We start from the raw sequence: 21,703 nt of genomic DNA on the forward strand, positions 1-21,703 counted from the left end.
TATAGTTGTTTTTTTTATTTTCTAATTAATATTATATCATCCTATGAGTTAACATGACTGTTGTTTTATGACAGTAGTTCCTTATGCAAGACGCAAATGAGCAGACGAGGAAATGTTGGCTCTGTGCTTGAGGGTATTTTTGCACCCTTAGGAGCCCTTCCCGCTGTCTCAACCTACAGCTCAATACTGTGCCTGGACGCCCCCACAAACATCCTTTGACCATTGTCCTCACCAGAGCTGCTGCTGCTGCTCAGCTTACCGTGCGCGCTGCGCACGCCCTCCGCGTTTACGCTTGGCTGTGGATACATTTGCGCTCTTGGCTTCTGTGAACCTGGATGCTTAGTTTAGCTCTTTCCCAGGATCCTCAGCTTGTGCTGGAAGGATATTAAACCTGGAATGCGGTGAAACAGCTTCACATGAGTGCAGCAGCTCAACGTCGCACGGGATTTGATGATTCATTGAGACTGGACATAATGTCAGGATATTTAACGCTGCTGGTGTCTTTTGGTTTGCTGGCACCACTTGTGGTGGCTGTAGGCGCAGTTGAGTGTTCAGAGAAGGAAGCATTGCTGAGACCGATCGCCAGCACGGTGACTAAAGTTACGGACTGTTTAATGGAGTGCACCGGGATGACGTACATCAGAAAATTGCAGCTCCAAGACGCACATAATATACGACTTAAAGACTCCACGGAAGGTAAGAAGACACAGAAGGCGATGTTTTTACTTGGTGCTGCTCTCAAACTGCCAACTCTTGTCATTCCTGAACCAAAAGCTGCGCCTTCACCATTCATCACCGTTTCTTTCCCCAGGGGACCTCGGTGAATACTGCTGGTCTACGGATCTCAAGTGCACCGTAGGAGAGAGCTTTCACTATGCCTACGTGGTGCTGCCTGTGGATATATTTGCACTTGCACCTGAGCAGGTGGAAGTCAGAGTCACAGCTCCAGCTGCCGCCGCACTGCGCGCACACGGCGGCTCCTCCACAGTCGCAGACGCCTGCGGCCTCCGCTACGATGTCACGGAGCATTTCAGCACAGGGACGGCAGGGACCTCTGTCTGCATACAGGTTATCAGCCAGGAAGACGCCCTGGGGGACAAAGTCCTTAAATGTCCTCCCTATCTAGTCACCTTCTGGCAGAGAAATCCAAATGACTCCAACCGACAAAGCGGTGGCTGAAATAGTAGTCTGGTCTTCTACTAAAATAAAAGCAGTGCTAATAAAAGTATTAATACCAAACTGTAAAGTAGAGCTCCAGTGTAAAATGGTACTCAAGTAAAAGTATGTTAAATAGCTTTTTACTGCTGTTAGTTGAGATAGATAGATAGATAGATAGATAGATAGATAGATAGATAGATAGATAGATAGATAGATAGATACTCTGCAAGTCTTGTACATGCTGTTGGGTAGTTTATCATATAATAAGGCATCATATTTTATAAGCTCTTCGTATGTTTTGTATGCAAAATTACTAAACTATAATTTAACAGCATTTCCCTCTGTAGGAAAGTAACCTGGTGAGAACCTGCATCCTCAACTCTTACTTAAGTACAGTAGTCTACATGTAAATGTAGTAACTATCAGAAAACCGGTTCACAAATGACGAGTGAATCTAATCTCTGAAAATGCTAGTTTGGCTTTATTCCGTCAGTCTCGTAGGTGTAACTGAGTTGAAGTGCATAGGACAATTAATTGTGCATCATAAGCCAGTTGTTGATTATCTGCTCTTCTGAAGTTTGTTTTCGTAATTTACCTCTCTAAAGGCTTGTGTTAGATTCAGGTTGACAAAATCCTCATTGATAAATTAAGACAAAACACTGATTTTCCTCTGCTGTTCCTGGACAGATTAAACACAGAGCATTGATAAAATTAATCCAACAGCATAAACAACAAATAGGTGAAAACCTAATAAAATAGTCAAAAATCTTTTTACTAAACAACCTTGACTACCTAAATAATAAAATAACTATTTAAAATATCACAAAGTATCAGATTAAAAACAAGGAGGATATACTGAGTGACTATCTGGCACTAAATGGACGAGGACACGCTTCTTCTTGGCATTCTTGTTTCTCCAGAAGCCAAATCTTAAATTTTTTTTTGGGCTAAAACACTGTTTGTTGTTTAACCTCTCAAATAAGCTAAACTGTGTTGTTCTTTAGGTTGTGTAACCCTGTGGGTTTATATTCTCTATTAATTTTTAAACTAAATACAATGGGAGTTTATTGATATAACAAGTTAAGTACACACTGTGGATATTACTCTGCATATATCCGTTAATTGCGACAGTTTTCAGTTTTATACAGGTATTTTAGCATAAATAATAATCACTGTGTATGTTGTATATGACTTTAACATGTAGTTGTGAGGGTCTTTGATGGCATTTTAGTTTAGAAGCATGCAGACTTGGGAAAAAAATGTTTGTTACCCTTTGGACAAAGACATCAAAACCCACAAAGGACATTGAAATAACTTGAAAACTGAAATAATAATAATAATAATATATAGATATCTAATAAAAATCAGACATTGCTTTTGAGTTGTGGTTAAACAGAGGTTTTTTAAAAAGCTAATTAATGAAACTAGCCTGGACAAAAATGATGGTACCCATAACATTTTGTTGTACATCATTTGGAGGCAATCACTGCAATGAAGTGATTTCTGTAACCCTCAGTGAGACTTCTGTACCTGTGGACAGGTATTTTGTCCCAGGTTTGAAGGGTGCCTCCTCCAGGCTGCATGCTTCAGCTCTTTTCACAGATGTTCAACATGATTGCTCTCAGCAGTGAAGTCCTACTTGGTCCACTTTTGCTCAAGCAGGGGATGATGGTGGCTCTGACACTGATGTACCTTGACCTTGGAGTTCACCTCTAATCTCTTTGGACGTTTTTCAGGGCTCTGTGGTTACATTGGTCTTATCCATCTCTTCAATTTGTTGTCAGTTTTCATCAGTCAGACTCACTAATTACAAGTTTAAACAAACCTGTGATCCTAATTACAGGCCACACTTTAATTTATCGTGTCCCGTCCATCAAATTATTTTGTAATCTCTTCTGGGGGTACCGTCATTTTTATCCAGGCCAGTTTCGTTAGTTTGCTTAGAAAAAAAACATTTGTTGAACCAAAAACCAGAAGCAGTGTCTGATTTTCATGCAATTTTTATTTATTATTATTAAAGTTTTCAAGTTATTTCAGTGACCTGTGGGTAACAACAAAACCAACAATCCATGTCTGAATGTGAATCACTTTGCATGAATGAATCCACATTGGTTAAAATATATCCATCACTGCTGGATTTATTTAAAGGCAACAAAAGTTCTCTGTGAAATGAAGAATGTAAATATGAGATGTCAATGGTTGTTAACAATTTAGGCAACATTAAACCTTTTTTTTGTCTTTTATAGTCATGTTCATTGTCATGATGTAAACAGGATGCACTAAATAATATCAACACCTATCAGTCTCCACTTCAACAAGCTTTATCATGTTCAATCCTTATTAAGGCAGGATTAATTTCAGGTCTTCACTGGATGGAGTTTATTTGACCTTGGTGTACTTAATAAACAGACAATAAACAACATGATGCCACCTATAGGTGGTCATGAAAACTCACCTTCATTTACAGCATCCAACCACCCGATGGCACACTTGCAACACATACATCTGCCACTACTTATGACAAGCTTTTCTGACTTGTGTGCTGCAACTGGTACTACAACATTGCAGTATGTTTGCAATATACAATCTCGGGGTCCATTCAGTTGGTTTTAGCCTCCATTTAAATCTGTATATAGTAGGGTGGTGTACTGATGTCAGACGACCAACAGCAGCATAACATATCCACCCAGGCTCAGTGTCCAATAACACAACTTTCTCAACACACTGTGCTATTAACTGTGTCAACTCAAGCAAATCTGTTTTCTCAAGCGTTATCCTCTTGTTCTTGTTGAAATGCATTAAATGATTTGCCTGTTTCCTGCTGCAGGATGAGCTTTGAAACCTACCAGCAGACCTCAGAACCAGTGCCAGTTTTGTCTCTGTGCCATCAAAACCCGGACTCAGTCATAATAACTGGCGCCAAAGTGGCAAAGTGAGTCAGGAGATTTTAAAGGCAGCTTCATTATTTCTGGGCAGAAGAACCTTTATAGCCAGCAAACAAATATTTTGTGTACTGTATTTGATCAATTTTCTAAATTAATTAAGCCTTTTGTGTAGTAAAAATGCAATAGTGCCCTCTGAATAGTAGGCTGGTGGAGTAAACGTAACATAAAGTAGAAATACTCCCAGTAACTCATTATAGTAGTTCAGTAAATGTAGTTACTTATGACCTCTGTGACTGAACTGAGCTATAGGACCAGATATTTAACCAGTCATTTAAATACTGCTTAAACAAAAAATGCCATTTACAGCCCCTTTTTTTTATATAGTATTGTAATATTATTGTTATTTTATCTACAAAGGAGCCTTGAAATACTTAAAACACCACAGTAGTAAACATATGTGAGCCCAGATGACTGTACCATGTCTGACACGCAGGGGTTTCAGTGTAAAGTTTGGATAAACTGCAGTGATGGAGGAAAAAGGTAAATAACACCTCTTTTTAATGGCTCCAATCTTTATGTTTACACACTATTTACACTTCCTGTAGTAACACAGCAGCTTAGGGGGTGTTCTCCGAGTTTGTAGTGCATTGTAGTGTATAAAACTGAGCTCGGTCCCCAGACGGCTGAATAGAGTAGAACAATCCAGTAGGCAGAGAGTGGACGACCCAAACACGCAACTATCTACTAACAACGGCGGTCTGACGGGGATTTAAACGGACAGATGATCTCCACCGGTTAACAATGTGACCGAGTGAGAAGAGTACCTCGGCGAGGACTGTCAGAAACACATGACAGCCAACTTTGGTTGTTGTGAGGGGCGCACCATGGCATCTCAGCCCAGGTAGGCAGACCGAGCCGCGGCTAGCTGCTAGCAGCGCGGCGCTAGCCCCGACTGGGAAACTAACGTTAATTAGCTGGGTTAGCCTGCTCGCTAGCAGAGCTCCCGACACGACCAGCAGTGAAGTTGTACTGTGAAACTATGTAGAAGTATCACAAGACGGGGTGTTTTATTTTAAATGTGGTTTATGTAAAGCAGCCTGGCAGGGTTTCAGCTTGATGAGCACTTCGGGGAAGATGTGGAATCAGCTGGAAGGAAAAAGCAGGCTGGTCTGATTTTAACCAGCTGGTCGACGGTGCTGCTGTGTTTATACCTGCTACACGGTTAGTTTTAAAGCTGCTAACACGTTTGTAAACAGCCTCCAAATCCTCAGGGTTGGACTTTATTCTCATGTTGTGTTTGTGCCTTTCATTGAACTCCTCATTTTCCTCTCAGCTCCCAGTTTGTTGACAGAGTCGCCTTTAACTTTAAGCTGTATGAGAAACATAAATCTTATTATTTACTTGCATACTCACCTTATTGGGTTCACCTGTACAATCTGCTGCAACCAAGAACAGCAGCTTTTCCATGATTTCTACTTTTACAAGCTTTGTTGAAACTGTCAGTTTTGGAGTTGCATTATTTTAACATATGTTTCTAATGCTCTGGCCCCCTCATTTATCCAAATGGGGTGTCTATTTTGGACTTGTCATGCAGCCTTAAAATATTGTAACTACAGTAAATGCTTATCTAGTTATTTGCCTGTTTGGCAGTGCACTATGAAGATCCTGTTGGCTTCCACTGCAGAACAACCACTAAGTATAACACATAAAGAAGTAGATAAGATGGCTTTTGATGTCACCATAGCTGTGTTGTTGGGTTTCTCATGCATTACACTACATGTGATACAATATCCATTTATTTAAAATGCAAAAGGGCAAATTCAGATGATCTTTTTAGTTGTTTTACTTTATCGCTGCAGTTTGCAAAGTAATACTGTCTCCGCTTTATGTAAATTACTAGTCTGAAGCGAAAGGTGAAACATTTTCATTAAGTGTCTATTTGATTTTCAATTTAAGTTATCTAGAAGATACTGAAGCAACTAAATTAAATTTCACAACGTTATGGGTGAAATTATAACAATTTGCAAAAGTGCATCATGAAATATGTGTTACATTAACTATAGAGCTGAAAGATTAGAACAGTGAAGATATACCAAATATTGTCATATTTCAGCCTCTTCTGTGAGAAGATTTACTCGTTTATTTAGTTATTTGAAAATTTGGGGACTTTTGGACTTGGTCAAACAAAAAATTTGAATAATTAATTGGAAAATTTCAATTAAATATATTAGAAGCAATGATAGCAATAATGTCAGTAGGTCAGGTGATGTAATGATATTGGGCATTATCAGGACAACATGAAGGCATCTCAACAGTGAAGTATAGTAGATGGAGCATGATTTGTTACTGCTTTGCTGCCTCTGAACCTGGTCAGTTGGGTATTATGGAGGGGGAAATGAATTTCCAAGTTTATCAAGATATCCTACAGAATGTCCGATTGCACAGTGACCCTATACATCGAAGTAAATCTACTACAGAACAGCTTTAAAGACATTAAATCCAACTTTTTTCTCTTGAAAAAAGGTGAAACACTTTGTATATCTAATGGGTGTGTTGGGTAAAGATATGGAAGACCATGACTGTGTTTTATCAGCATAGAAATGTTGTGTTGGTTAACATTTGTGATTTTTGGTTAAGTTTTCATGACCAATTATTTTTCTTTTAAATATATATATATATTTTAAGAAGGATGAGAACCTTAAATCAACAGTAGCTTGTATTTAAGTAGTTGCATAGCTGCTGTGTGCAGCAATGTCAGTCTGGAGATGTTAAATATGTGTGTCCATTGATGTGTTCGTGTATGTGATGTATGTTTTATGAGTTGTTTGAAGTGTAGCTGCTATGGTGGTGTTGTTTTTGGCACCATTGCCTTATAGCACGAAGGACCTGCATTCAAAACCACATAGATCGATGTCTTTCTATATAGAGTTTGCATGTTTTCCCTGTGCCTCCATGGGTTATCCTTGGGCACTCTGGCTTCCTCCTACTGTCTAAAGACATGTAGTTAGGAAGGTTAGGGTCAGGGTTAATTGAAGAGGGAGTGCCATGTGACATATTAAATCTGAAAATGTCAAGCATGTTAAACAACAGTTTTGATAGACCAGAGTTATATTCAGAGTGGGTGGTTAGAAGTGGGCTTACAGCTTGCCTTTTTGTTGGTGTGCCTGATGTGGTTTGTCTCCTCAGATTGTGTGGCTGTCATCACATGCAGCTTTGAATTCCACTATGTAGGTAGTTGTTTAAATGATGTGCTTTCTTCAATGAGGAAATGTATTTAGTTTCCACTGGTGAAGCTGAGCTGTGCAGAATGTTCTGTTTAATATCTGTTTTAGTCCAAAATGTTGGCACACTAAGTCCTGATAAAGCTTCTGCTTCTCGCCACCGGATGTTTTGCCTTCTGTGATTGGTAATGTAATATCTTGTCTGTTCTGTACAGTAACGGTTATATTGTTATAGTGTGTAGTAAGGAGATGTTTTATATGTCTAATCTAAAGGTGTGATTGTGCGGCAGAATGCTGTTTAATCCCTTTTAGTGTCTGTTTCAGTCAGTGCCATTGGGCCTGTGCCACTTGCTGCTGTTGAAAGGCACAGCCTTATTTACTGGCGTTGTTTTCTGCATTGGTTTTCTGTCATTCTTTGAATGGTGTGACTAAGGAAAAAGGTATAGTAGTATGGTACTTCAAAGATACAGCAGACATTGCTTTAAAGACGGAGATTGCTGCCAAACTGCCAACAGAGCCAGCCAAACATTTCTGAATAGCTGACTCTTGCCCAAACGGGTTTATGCTGTGCACTTCTATTAAATGTGCATGTAACAAATTTTTAAATGGTCAGACATTGACCCAGTATTAACATTTAAATCACTGGTAGATGTAATTCAGTACTTAGATATGAGTACTGATTCTGGCCATTTAAGTTGCTCATCAATAATTGTAGTAGCCTCAATGACGCAAGAAGAGCATCATCAAGAAAAGCTTTGTTTCATGTTTGTTAGGAGGACACGGTATGTTGCTTTACCCCTGGGTAACCTGGGATGACTGCTCCATGCCGATTTGTTCTGTCCTGATACTTGCTCAATCTCTCTGCTACATTAATGAGTAAGTGCTCATCTGTTTGTCTTGGTCCCAAATCTGTGTTGCTCCACTTGTTGCCATGGAAGCATCCCTTTGGGGTTGCTGTCAGAGGGGATGATTAGCCCTATATTTGGGTAGAAACCACAAAAATGAAAACTGTTGATAAGTGTTTAGTTTGCCTTAATCTATTTAACATATTAAACAATTCATGAAACCATGGGATCTGATGTTCTACAATATAATATTATGGTCACTTTTTGACACTGACATTATAACAGGACAAGAAGTTGCAATTATCCATTTGATGTATGTGTTGGCTGTATGTCATCTTTGGGGACTAGAGAGAACAGATGTGAATGTTGTGGTGAATCCTCTGTGAGTCTAATTGTACTTGTCTGTAGATATGATGGGCACTGTCTTCTCCCATTAGACTTTGTTGCTCTGCCCCAGGTGAATTTGCAGACTTCAAATTTTCTGATGTCTTCAGCTAAATCGTAATGGTGTGGCGTAGTGTGACATTCATTATTCTGGGCTTTGTATGTAAATAATACAAAATCTAATATTTAAGGTACCTTTTACCTGTGGCACTGGGTAAGTGCAAATTCAACTTTCATAAAAGAGTTTTCTTTATTTCTTTCCTTCTGGTGTTTACAGTGTACACAATGAAGAAAGGAACCGTCTCCGCCTCCAAGCATGGGAACAGAGGAACCAAGAAACAAGCCAAACCAAAGAACTAAACACTGAAAACGTGCCACTCTTTGGGGAACCATACAAGGTAGAATTGTAATGATTTTCTTGGAGATAATATAACTACAAATTCAGAAAGAGACACTTAATGTTTTGTTTTGGGTAGTTTGGCATAAATAGGCCAAGTTGGATATATTGAAGCTTTCAGAAAAATCTTTCTTTTTCTAGACAAACAAAGGGGATGAGCTTTCCAGTCGAATCCAGAGGATGTTGGGTAGTTATGAAGATGTGAATAATCCCAATCCCTTTCCCACTGACCCTTCACCCACTCCTACTTATGTAACCTCACAGTCAGATCAGTGTCCTCCTGATAAATCCAAACCTCCATTCTACACCCAGGTCCATTACATGACCACCCAGACCCAAAAAGGCCTGTGTAGCAATAGTTACTCCTTTCAGCCCATGAGGACGTCCAATGCCTCTTCATCTCCCAACCAACATGGACATTCATCCACTTTCTCAAAGGCTTCTTTGAAGCACAGTCAGGGCGCTCAGCTTGGCCACTCAGCACTTGAACAAAAGAAGAGTGAAGCCTTCTCAGATCTCAGGGATCGTATCAGCCTTCCCCAGGAAATGTCTGCTCAGTCACCTGATGCTAAGCCGCTAGACTTTCTACATTCCAGTGACCACGATAACACTGACCCAGACACTAAGGACACTTTTGATAGACATCAGCTTCAAGGATCTACAGGACAACACCTCTCTGCATCTTCCAGCACCTTAGATGTTTCCACATTGTCCCCTAAAGATGCATCTCTGCCTCAAGCCAGCAAGACTACCACACTACCTTCCCAGACCTTCCCTCCACTCTTGTCATCTAAGCAACCTAGTGCAGTCATGACTCAGAAGCCAACGGCATATGTGCGGCCTATGGATGGTCAGGACCAAGTGGTCAGCGAATCACCTGAGCTAAAGCCTTCACCAGAGCCATATGCACCTTTGCCGGAGTTAATGAACCAGTCTGACCAAGGCAAAACGAAAATACTGCCACCGTTTGTGGAGGTGAGTATTGTTTTATATCCGATAACTATAATATATTTAAAATGTGAGATATTATGAGAGTAGTTCAATAAGTAGAGATCAAAATAAACTACAGCATAGTTGTGTAGTAACGATGAGGATATTGCCAGCAGTTGGTTAGCTTAGCTTGCCGTAAAGACTGGAAACAGGAAAAAACATGTTGGTTAGCTTTTGAGGTACTGGTGATTGGAGGATTTTGTTCCCTTGGGACAGATCAAAGCATGTTGCCAGATGTCAGGTGAGAAACAAGCTGCTGTACTAATGAAAACGACTGACAAATTAAATACAAAAAGTTAACTGCTATAGTAGAGGCAGCAACTCCTTAAAAAGCCTCTATCTCTCTTCGAGAACTGGATATGACATGGAGCAAAGCCGGACTCGAACACAGTTCACTACAGTTACCCTTTGGGCTATCAGGACGGTCCTTGCAAAATTATTGTTTTTTGATGTGATTGAGGATAGAAAATCTGTCACGCTGATGACCACCCACATAAACCCACAATGCTCTTTGATTTGTGGGGAATTGTTTATGTATGGCTGGTAAAACAAGACCATCTCTGTCAAGATTAATGGAATGATGCACATAAACTGCTGGTCAGCAAACCTATTAGATTTTAATAATTTGCATTATTACATATATCAGTATTCTAGTCATAGTGAATCGGGAAGTTCTGCTTTTACTTTGGTTGTCTTTTAGTAAACCTTTTAAATCCTAGTACACTGTTAAATCTAAATGTTGGAGCTGACATACTGTGTGTTTAAGTACTATTTTAGAAGTATATTTTCTAATTCAGCAACATATATATTGTGATGTTTTATAGATGGTTGTCTTGTAATAACCTCATCATCTTTTGTGATGGACTCGGAAACTGTGGGGGAGGTGATACTGTAGGAAAAAGGAAGTCCCACAAATTTTTTCTCAGGAGTTTTGTGTGGGCTTCGAATGTAATGTCCTGTGGGCTAAGAGGATTGTGTATCTGCTGATCTCGGGATGTGCTGTGAAACCTCTTGAAAGTTTTGATATTTCTGCATGAATGGACAGGTCTTGGGATTTCTTTGTTGTGAAAAATTTGGCCGAACTCCAGTTCAACTCTATTCAACTGTTCTCGGTTACACATAAACATATACACACAACCCTTGCTCCACACCCCCTTTTACCCTCCTACAACAGCACAGCAGGGTTGAATATGCTGCTATTTTCACTGCTGGGACTAGTCCAATGCAGGATAGCTAGGCAGTGACTCACTACTCTATTTCTCACCAACCCTTGTTCCTGAACTTTGCTCTTTGTCTGCACTAGGCCATACATAAGCTGTTCAAATCTTTGAGAGGATGTTTTTAATCTTATTTTGAATTATACCACATCATTAAGTAAAGGGGTTCAAATTATTCCCAACACTGGAGACAGATGGACTGACATGATTGGTAAAAATGTTGTTTTGCTTCATTGGCATAAACAAGTATGTACATTTCATATCAAACGTGTCATGAAACAACTAAAAAACATGTAGCAGATACTTTTATAGCTTTAGAAAATTGCATTTTAGCACCCCCCTGTTGTATTGTTAGTGTATATCAAGAATACTAGTATCCACCATGCATGTTTGAGTATGCATGGTGGATACTAGTATTATCAATGTCTTATACAGGTACATGGCATGATGTATGTAGCAAGCAGTCTGAGATTTGTTTCTGTGTGTGAGTGACCTCAACTGCCTCTGATAACTTCACCCCTCGACTCAGCAGAACAATAAATGAGCTTTGTCACAAACTTGCATAACTGCTCTAGGGGCCCATTCACTCTGACCTTATCTCAAACATTGTCCATTCAGAAGGAAAAACTAAGAGGCCTGAATGCAAACTGAAATGCAGACTGTTGACTCACTCACACACAGGATTTATCTAATGTTAGGGTTGCTGCCTGATAAAGGTTATCAATTATCTAGTGTTGGAGACTGTAGTTAGCAGTGTTGTAGTATACAGGACTGCATTATACTGAAAAATAGAGAGAGTGGACAGAACTAATGATAAAACTAGCTCTTGGTTGGTTTCTCTTTTTTTCCGCTAGCCGGAGGCTGAAAGATGAAAGTAGGCATTTTTTGTGTTTACAGAAACTCTTGTCTCTGAAACTTTTTTACAGGCGAAGACAACTGAAGCTCAGTGTGTGGAAGACATCTTAAGGGTAAGTTGTGGAGGAAATTGTTGGTACCCTTCCATTAAAGAAAGAAAAATCCACATTGGTCATTGAAATAGCTTGAAACTGACAAAAGTAATAATAAATACAAAAGTAACTTGAGTTGTGGTTCAATAGAAGTTTTAAAAAAAGAAAAAAAAAAAACGAATGAAACCAGCCCGGACAAAAATAATTTGTCAATTTTTATTTATTAATATTAGCTTATTTACTTTTGTCAGTTTCACGTTATTTCAGGGACCAGTGTGGGTCCAATAATTTTGCTTACTTAAAATGTGGGTTATCGGATACAAAAGGTGTCATGTTTAATGGATCTATGTGTAAATGCATCAAATAAAAGCTGAAATTCTGAATTTTCATTTCATATCTTTTAATCTTAAACCCAAATGTCTCCAGTGTACAGCAAATGGCAAATTAATCAGCCTTGCCATTCCAATTCTTTCTGACAGAATGCAACTGTATGCAACTTAGCCTGTAGCGTATCCAAATAGCATTCACTTGTACAACCTCATACAAAAAGAGCAAACGTGGAGAGGAGTTTCTAACCCCTAAGAGTGTGATGAAGCAGCTTTGTTATGAATGGCTCCAGATTTAGTTTATCCCGTGTGATGCAATACATCCTGCCAGTGGGTGTGACATTATTCCGTTTGCCAGCTGATGGTGGTAATGTGCCAAGATGCTCAGCAGTATGCTAGCGAAGACGGGAAGGAAGACAGTAGCTTGCCAGTGAACATTAATGTAAACAATGTGTAAACGATGTAAATTTTGTCATCACTAATAGGAAGTCTGGCTATTCTCAATAATGAGGTGTTTTTCCCCTGTAGAAATGATATTGACTGCAGTTTGTTTGTTGTTTTATCACTGTAGTAATGTTGAGATGCTGCTTTAACATCAATGCTATGCTGGTTGGCTCCTGATTCATAATTTACTCCTCACACCCCCCACAGGAAATGACCCAATCATGGCCTCCTCTCCTCACAGCTATACACACACCTAGTACAGATGAACCCTCAAAGTCCCCGTTGTCAGTCACGGTAAGATCTGATGAGAATTAATAAAATCTATCTTGACTCTGTCTTGTCTATATGGAAATATGGGCACAAGCTTTCTCATTGGCACAACTCAATAATTTTTCTGGAAAATATGACGGAGAACTGAACTTGTGATGTGATCAAGCTACATTTATATTTTCAGTTTTGGACATGTTCATAGTTCTACATTCAGTGTCTTAAAGATTTGCACGGTACGTTAGGCAGATTAACTTGCAGTATGTTGAGAACCTTCATTTTCTTTAGAAAAATAAATAATTTTGAGTCATGTAGTCAGATTTGTGAGGTGAAATTGGGCATTGTCTCGTTACTTATAAAGCAAGGCTTCATGAAGACGGATGTACCTACAACTGCTTATAATATACTAATTACCTTTGCATATATGAAAATGTATAAATGCCTGTATGTTTTTTTTATTCACAGGTATCAGAGTGTGTTGCTTCACGTCCAGGGCAAAGTAAGTAATGAGGGAACAGAGGCACAGGGAGTAAAAGATGATTGTTATTCTATCAATGAGAATCAACACTAAATGCAAACCAGATTGAAGTTTCTTATTCTGTTTACTGAGAAGCAGGCAGATTAGTCTGTTATCATGGAACATGATCTTGAGTGCAGTTTCTCTCCTCTCCACATATAATCTCTGTCCTGCGTGGTGTTTTCCCTCAAAATGATGTTTCTATGGCAACTTGTCCAAACATGATGCCCTACTTTGTGAACTGACCACAAAATGCCAGAGAGCAACAACCCTGCAATTTCATCTCAATTTAATCTCAGCAAAGACAGAGAGACATGCATGTAGAAGACAGGAAAAGTGAAGTTACTGTGTTCATTTACACAAATGGCTTGTTTTCATCCATTGTTTGCTATTCCTGTTGTTCTTTCTTTCTCTGGTGTTTTATGTCATTTCACTTTGAGCTCCTAGCATTAGAAAATGAGTCACTTCTGTTATTAGTCACCCATAACCTGACAGAAAATAACTACACAAGAGATCCAGTATTTTACCAACATAAACAGTACATAGGAAAAATATTGTATAGTGTGATGTGTAATACATACCTAATGTTTGAACACTGACAACCAGTCAGATTCTGTCATTACAATAATACACTTTCAAAAGGTTTCTTTTGTTTGACAACTGTTTTCTTGTTTTCTTTTCAGAAAGCTCTTCTCCTACAGATCCATCCCAACAGAACTCCTCGTTGTAAGTGACTCATTGGCCTTTTTATTTATTTATATTGTCGTAATTTGTAACACCAGACAAATATCATCAAATAGCCACAGTGTTTATATAGTATTTCAATATACTGAATATTATTGTGTGTCGTGTGTGGTTCGGTGTGTGTTGTAGTTCATTTAAAGCAAAACATTCCAGTGGGGAAGAGTCTGCCAGCTCCAGCGATTCAGAGAGTAGCTCAAGATCAGATTCGGAGAGTGAAAGTGCCACAGAGGAGCTATCTCAACCCGCAGTGAGCAGCTCAGTTAAAACTGAGGTGATTTGCTGATTGTCCTTGTATTCATACCTATTCAGCAGTTGTGTTTTTCTTCTCATGTGCTGCAGCTTTCTACAGCTCTTGCAGCTGTAACAAGACAAAGCACATTACCCATGTGATTTATAAAATTCATTGATTTTTAAATCTGAAACGTTTCATTTAGATCTTCGTTTTCTTTAAGTCATAATGTTTTTGTGTTTTTATAGCCTGATGCTCCAGCTGTGAGCAATGGTGACTGGCAGTTGGGGAACTGGATCCGGTCCAACCAACAGAACTGCAGCACTGAAAGTCAAGGAGGTGCACTGGTGTCTGAGAATCCAGCACACAAACAGCTACTCCCCATTCAAAGCTCCAAGCACGCTAGTGTAGATGTGGTCAACCCCATCAAGGAGTCCAAGCCTTCCTCTCAACAAAAAAAGTTCAGTGGCAACATTGCCAAACCCCAGCAATGCAATGAAAGCCCCCAGGACAATTGTTATCAGCAGAGTAGCCAACAGTCTCCCTCTGATTCTTGCAAACTCTCTTTCAACATTCACTCCTCAAAACCAGCAAAGGCAGGTTGCCCAGATCACACTGAAGCAGCTCTCGGTGTGAAGTGTGATGAAGTTTCAGCCACACAAGCAAAAGAACCATGTTTCACAGATAGACCAAAGGTAAAGACGAAAATAAGACCTTCCAAGAAAAGGAAGGACGGCAGTGACACTAAAGGCGACAAAAAGAGGACTTCTAAACACTCGTCTCTTGACAAGAGGAAGGCTGGATCAGAGCCTGAACCTGAAGTCGCGCTGGTCCTGTATGGTCATTGTCCATCTTGTGGCGTGAGATATCCTAATCCCTGCTCCTGCCCCACCCAAAGTCCTACTCAGCCTGACCAGCTTTCTCCTGCTCCACCAGTCAGAATTAGTTGTGGCAAAGTCAAGCCAGAGACCACCTGCCAGAAGGGCATCAAAATGCCTCACAAAACAACTCACAAGCATTTGGAGAAAACTAGGCATACAACCAAGAGTTCAGGAGACCTTGACAGGTCTGTTAGATCTCTGCTGGTGAAGATTGATCTCAGCTTGCTTTCAAGGGTTCCCCAGACCTCCAGGGGCCACCAGGAGATACCCCAAAAGAGATCAGCACTGGTCATCGAGCGAGATGAAGGGGGTAGTGACGCTTCTACAATACCCAAACGCACCAAAACCAGCAAAAAGAGTATACCTCAAAATGTGAGAAATACAAGGGTGGCATACATGTACAAGGTGAAAGTCCTATTTCTGTTTTAATGTGATTTGTTTTCTTCTAGGCTGAGGTAGACGATAAAGCTCGCCCCAGGAAGAGACAAAAGCTGGAAAACAAGAATACCTCATCAACTAGTGTTTCTGCCAAACTGGAGTAGGTCCCCTAAATCAGAACCTTTTGTTATCTGTTAAAGTTTTTTTTAATCGTCACTTCAGTCTATTCACAAGTTCTTTGATGTCAACCACAGACGTTCCAGCAATCCAGCAGAGGAGCATGAGCAAAAGAAAGCCAAGAAAAATCATGTACAGTCACAGCTGCCTCTGACACCCAAGGACACATCTAAAGACTCAAAGTTACACAAAGCTCGCTCTCAGGACGCCCAGGAGTCCAGTAAGGCTGATGCAAAAAGCAAAGACTCGAGCAAACACAAAAAGAGGAGTCTAAAACAAACAGAGCACCCACACATTGAAAAGGTAACAGTAAGAATACAAGCACGTAACTCAATGATTGTTACAGGTGAAGATGCTGTTCAGGACAATTATTACATCAAAAGGGAAACCATTTGAGTTTTAATGAGCTATCTGCCTTATAATCCTAGCAGAAGGCCGTAAAGAGCAGCCTCACTGTTTTACCACCTTCACAGTCCAAGAGGGAAGTTTTAACTAACAGGCCCTTACTCACATTTGAAGAGAGGTAAGATTTCTCAATGGAAGATGTTAAATTGCTAAAAAAAAAATGAGAAAAATGAAAATTGTATGAGTTGTAATTCCTAAAAGTCTGTCTTTGTCAGGATTTTCACCCCAAATATTTCCTAATATACTCTGGTTGTGTGTAGATGTCTCTGTGGTGAAATAAAATCCACAGATTAGAGACCGTTTTGATTTTTCCCACAGATTAGAAGAAGGTGTAGGTTTGAGCAGGGTACCAAAACCTTTAGCAATGATAGTTCATGTAAGTTAATGCCACCGACATAATGGGAGATCTCAACATGTCAAGACAGGTCTGAAACCACTCTCAATGAAGACACTGTCTTATTACTAATACGTTACAAGTAAAACTTGTTATGTATTAGTAAACTATATTTGCAAGACAGATTCTGCATATTCTGTATAAGTTTCGGAGCCTGTCAAAGCTGTGACTAGTCTCAACATTGTTATTTATCTGATACTGCTTCTTTTGACTGCAGGCAGTATCCAGTAAAGCATTATATAAAGGAGGCCAAAAGACTGAAGCACAAAGCAGATGCAGAAGTAAGCCTCTCTTTTCTCTTGTGTTTGTTTTGAATTCACTTTATTAAAGTCCCTCCAGACTGCACAGCAAAACAAGTCACTAATCACCAAAATATTTGTTTTATTTCACACTGTAGACAAATAAGCTCAGTAAAGCTTTTAACTATCTGGATGCCGCCATGTTCTTCGTTGAGAGTGGCATTGCCATGGAAAAAGATCCACAGATTTCATTGTCTTCCTACACTATGTTTGCAGAGACAGTGGAACTCCTCAAGTAAGTACTTTTATCTTACGCTGTCTGTACTGTTAGTATTGTTTCAGTAATTCACCTCTCACACCTCGTGGTTATACCCATGGGATGTTTGTTAATTTATTGACATCATTGACATTAAATGTGATTCATGTTTAATTTTTCTGACGCATTTTCCACTCTCAAAGGTTTGTACTGAAACTTAAAAACTCGGTGGACCCATCTACGAGCCCCTCAGAAAAGGACTTTTTAGCTTTATGGTAAGGTGCAGATGAAACTTTGTGTTTTTTGTTTATTGACAGCGTTCACAAGTCTGTGGTTAGTTTTCTTTAATTTCTTTTTCTTGTAGTTTGAAGTGCCAGTCTCTCCTGCAGATGGCCATGTTTCGCCACAAACACAAAACTGCACTCGAGTATTCAAAGACCCTCACTGATCATTTCAATGTAAGTATTGAGGTGTTACTACGAGTCATAATTGCCAGTTTAATTGTTTTGTCTTTATTTAGGTCCTAGCTAATGAACACAACATGTGCATACTAATTGAATCCCTCTTTCAGAGCTCTGCTCAGGCTCCACCTGATCCTTCTATCTCAACATCAAAGTAAGTCACCTAGTTTACATGTCACATTCACTATATGTTGCACTCATCATCTCATAATCTTTACTCTTTACTCTCATTTAGAGTCACAAACACATCGTCCTGCATGCCCTGCATGCCGTCACCAGCCAACACATCCACCAGCTCAGATCCTGGCTCCAACAGTGTTGCAACCAGCAGCGGGCTGGTCGGCAGCACAGTAGCACTTCCTCACGCCATTAACCAAGTTACCTTCAACTATGTCAACATCACTACGTTATTCCTGAGCGCTCATGATGTCTGGGAGCAGGCGGACGAGCTGGCACATAAAGGCAGTGGTAAGTATAGATGGAAATGAGACAGTATTACATATAGTATATTATTAAATGAGGTGAATACATCTGTTTTGCATGTCAAGACTTATTAAGAGTGTTGATCAAATTTGGCAGCTATATAAGTTTGAGATGAGACCTAAATTAAACTTGATATAAATAATTAATTTCACAAACCAATACCATATCACCCTGTAACTTATTAAGATGCATCTAAATTCAATCCTAATTCCCATTTAGAAACCTAATAGAAGCTAAATGTTTGACTTGCATACTGTGTTTTTGTTTGGTTAGCCTGAATCAGTTTTTGTAGGGTAGCACCAAACATAGCAGTAAATACACAATTTTTGCTCTGGTATTCATGTTTTAGTACTTCTAAAGGTAAATGGATCCCTGTGTTGTCAATTCATAATATTCATGTTGTTAATGTGTGTTTTCAGGTATGCTAACTGAGCTGGACGCAGTAATGGGCCCATTAAGCTTAACCTCGAGTATGAGCTCTATGGTTCGTTACACAAGACAAGGTGTCCACTGGCTGAGGCTGGACATTCCAAAGGTAAAGTGACCAACAACCTGCTCCCATTAATGGATGCCTCTCGCTGCCTTCACTTCACTTCAGTGTGATGATAGCGATATGAATTGTGTGAGTTGTTTTTTTCCACATGGACATTAACTCATCTCATCAAAAAAGACAGACACAGATTTCATCTCATGTTCGTTTTCAGTGGCTACATTTTCAATTTTCCAGCAAGAAAACCACATTGATCAAAGCACTTCTTAATTATTTTCTCTTATATCCACTTCAGTGTCCTCGTCATTCTGTCTCACTGTTTAAAAAATATGAGGCTAGAGCTGGTGGGATCCACATGTTTCATGTCTTAGAAGGTCTAAAGTGCCTCCATGTTCTTCTGTTGACTGATGTCATGGAAGTATTTGCTATTCAGGATTTTATTCTGGACTGACCTTTACTGAATTCAGATCTAGATACAGCAAATGTAGCAAAACCGCCATTTGGTGGTTTACTGTGCTACTTATCACATGGTTATGGTGCAAGTACTAAGACAGATGTTATTTATTATTCTTATTGTTACAGTTTGTGTTAATAAAATTACCATTCATTGACTTGGGACCTGGATGAAATTACCTGTAAAACTAAAGTCATTTAAAAATAATTTAAAACATTGTTGCTAATGATTTTACTTCATTTACTTAAAAATGTTTGTTTTCCCATTTCAACCTGAAAGATGATTTTGATTTGCATTCAGGGATTTTCTTTCTCCCAAATACCTGTCAAAATTGCCCAAAACATTTCAAGTGTGCATGTCACCCAAGATAGTGGTCAATATTGATCTTGTAGGAAGTCAAATATGGGTAAATTGTGGCTGATAAATATACTGTATGTATTGTGTGTTGCAGAAGGGCCAAATTGTAATGATAAATCAGCATTCAGCTTTTAATTGTAGTTCATTCTTTGACTTCTTTATTTTCAGTTTTCAAATTAATGGTGTCAGATTACAAGAGCTCTAGTTAAACTGAAACAAATGTCTTGTGCAATAATAAGTGCATTTATAAGGATCAGCAAAAAGAAATGTACGCAATACGTGTTGAATGTAGACTGAATCGTTGTTAAGATCACTGAGAGTGTTGCCCAAATCATAAATAAATCTGGACACATTTAAAATCACAGTAAAAAAATAATGGTATTGAAAGGCAGCGTAGAGAAGGCTTTTAAAGTTAGGGGAGACATACTGGTACTTTTACAGAGTGGTAGCTGTACGAAGCAGTTTTTCAGCATTATGTGTGACAAAGCAAGTGAAGATGTCCATCAGGTGTCATTACATTAAGTAAACATTGCCTCTTAAGTCTCAGCTTTCTGCTCCTGTAAGATGTTAGTTTGCTTCTTGACTGGTCAGAGTGACCAATGGTAGGAAACTTCAGACAGCCGCATTTCTGATGCGACGTGGTTTGTGGTGTTACGGTTGATGAGTGCAGCTCAGGTTTACACTCTCTTTCTGGCTGTTGTGCTGTTGTAGTGGTAATGATTATTAGTGGCTAGTTTGTCGGATTCGTTCATTCTTGTCATTCTGTTGCAGAATTTGCACTTGTGCCCTCCTTCCAGGTAAAAGTATACAAGCATCAAAGAAAAGTAACCATCTTAAAGGATAGGTTCACATGTTATTTAAGTTTGTCTTAAAACAGTTCTCGTATCATTCCTCGTGTCCTCACTGACTGTGAAGAAAGCCCTTTTATGTCATCTTTACAGTCACTGACACATGAACAGAATAATTACTGAAACCAAATAATCATTTCAATATGCATATACCTGTGTTAGTATTGTTTTGGGATAGACTTAAAAAAATGCTGAGTGTGGTAGATGGAACAAATAAAGTGGGAATAATTTTACATTGCTGGTTTTCCTTATGTATAGTGGTGGATTTGGTGTCTGTTTCAGTCGGTTTGAGTTGCCTTTCGAATAGAGTGGGACTACCACTGTGATCTAACAGTTATGAAATGACAGTAGTTTCCCTTTGTTTTTGCACTAGTAAGCTGCTTTATTATGTTTCCCACATTTTTGAGTTGCTAAATGGTTCCTTAATCTGTGGGAGTAAAATAAAAGGCCAAACAATAGCTTACTAATAAATGCACTTTTAAGTATTTCGCAGTTATTTTCAACGCGCTGTTGTACAGACGAGCACCACGTTCCCAGGACCGGTAGGACTGTGCTAGTCTTTACTCTTCTGTATTGTAACTTTTGATTCTAAGCAATAAAGCATACGTTTTGTTTGCTCAAAATATAAGTGAGTTGTTGACGTGGTTATCACAGGGTCTTATTGGTACACAGGGGAAGACAAAAACATTAAGTGTAAAATGGTAATAAACATTAGTTTAGATTAGCTCATTAATATAACGCGTTTCTTGAAGTGAGTGCCATTGGGTTTTGGAATTTTTCGCCTGTTAATTCAGCTGGTTTGTCTGTGCAATTACATGATAAAAGGGCTAAACAAGGATCAGAAAGGGTTCCTAAATTTATTTTCTCACAAATGATAAAGAAATATTTTTTTAAGTAAGAAGTGAGAACACTGGTGACATAGAATTTGGGGTTATTTTTATGTACAGATGGTCAGAAAAAGTCTTTAGAGTTTGTTATCACACATGTCTGAGCTGCTCACTAAGTGAAAATGCTAAATTTGGCATTTTACATTCATAAATAACCCAGCTTCATCTGTTTTAAGTTCTTGTCTTTTCCAACCTGTGGCTTTATTTTCATTATCTTTGGGTGTTGTTACTTCACTTTTACACTTGTCCATAATAATTATTTACAGGAGAAAAATATTCTGTAGGGTTTTGAAGGATGCTTTTTTTTCCTTTTGTGAAATATGTAAAGAATTTGTTATGCAGTGTACACAGACAAATAAACACTGGTAATCAATGAATGGTTGTTTACTCATTTAATCTCAAATGTTTTCTCAAAAACAAAT

The 21,703-nt window shown here is 39.0% G+C and overlaps 1 protein-coding gene across 3 annotated transcripts; it reads left to right on the top strand.

Moving 5' to 3' along the window:
* Window positions 1–157: 157 nt before the first annotated feature.
* aff1 (AF4/FMR2 family, member 1) lies at window positions 158–21,658 on the top strand. 3 transcript variants are annotated; one of them, XM_026354272.1, is made up of 20 exons: window positions 158–696; window positions 812–4,090; window positions 8,771–8,891; window positions 9,032–9,865; window positions 12,024–12,065; window positions 13,022–13,108; window positions 13,547–13,580; window positions 14,282–14,324; window positions 14,472–14,613; window positions 14,820–15,824; window positions 15,902–15,990; window positions 16,085–16,310; window positions 16,436–16,530; window positions 17,024–17,087; window positions 17,204–17,340; window positions 17,505–17,576; window positions 17,666–17,759; window positions 17,873–17,916; window positions 17,998–18,230; window positions 18,665–21,658. In XM_026354272.1, the coding sequence occupies exons 2-20, from the start codon at window positions 3,987–3,989 to the stop codon at window positions 18,787–18,789; spliced, it is 3,591 nt and encodes a 1,196-aa protein (XP_026210057.1). In that variant the 5' UTR covers window positions 158–696; window positions 812–3,986; the 3' UTR covers window positions 18,790–21,658. The 3 variants fall into 3 exon arrangements, with proteins under 3 accessions (XP_026210057.1, XP_026210058.1, XP_026210059.1); XM_026354273.1 differs by having other exon boundaries at window positions 16,439–16,530; XM_026354274.1 differs by lacking the exons at window positions 158–696; window positions 812–4,090 and adding an exon at window positions 4,612–4,944.
* Window positions 21,659–21,703: the final 45 nt, after the last annotated feature.

The sequence above is a fragment of the Anabas testudineus genome, chromosome 12 (assembly GCF_900324465.2).
Source record: "Anabas testudineus chromosome 12, fAnaTes1.2, whole genome shotgun sequence".
In the NCBI taxonomy this organism is placed as follows: domain Eukaryota; kingdom Metazoa; phylum Chordata; class Actinopteri; order Anabantiformes; family Anabantidae; genus Anabas; species Anabas testudineus.

Coding starts and splice junctions, on each gene's coding strand:
- aff1 (XM_026354272.1), top strand. CDS start 3,987: ATGAGCTTTGAAACCTACCAGCAGACCTCAGAACCAGTGCCAGTTTTG. Junction 13,109..13,546: donor AGTCCCCGTTGTCAGTCACG/GTAAGATCTGAT, acceptor TTTTATTCACAG/GTATCAGAGTGTGTTGCTTC. Junction 17,577..17,665: donor AAGGACTTTTTAGCTTTATG/GTAAGGTGCAGA, acceptor TTTTTCTTGTAG/TTTGAAGTGCCAGTCTCTCC.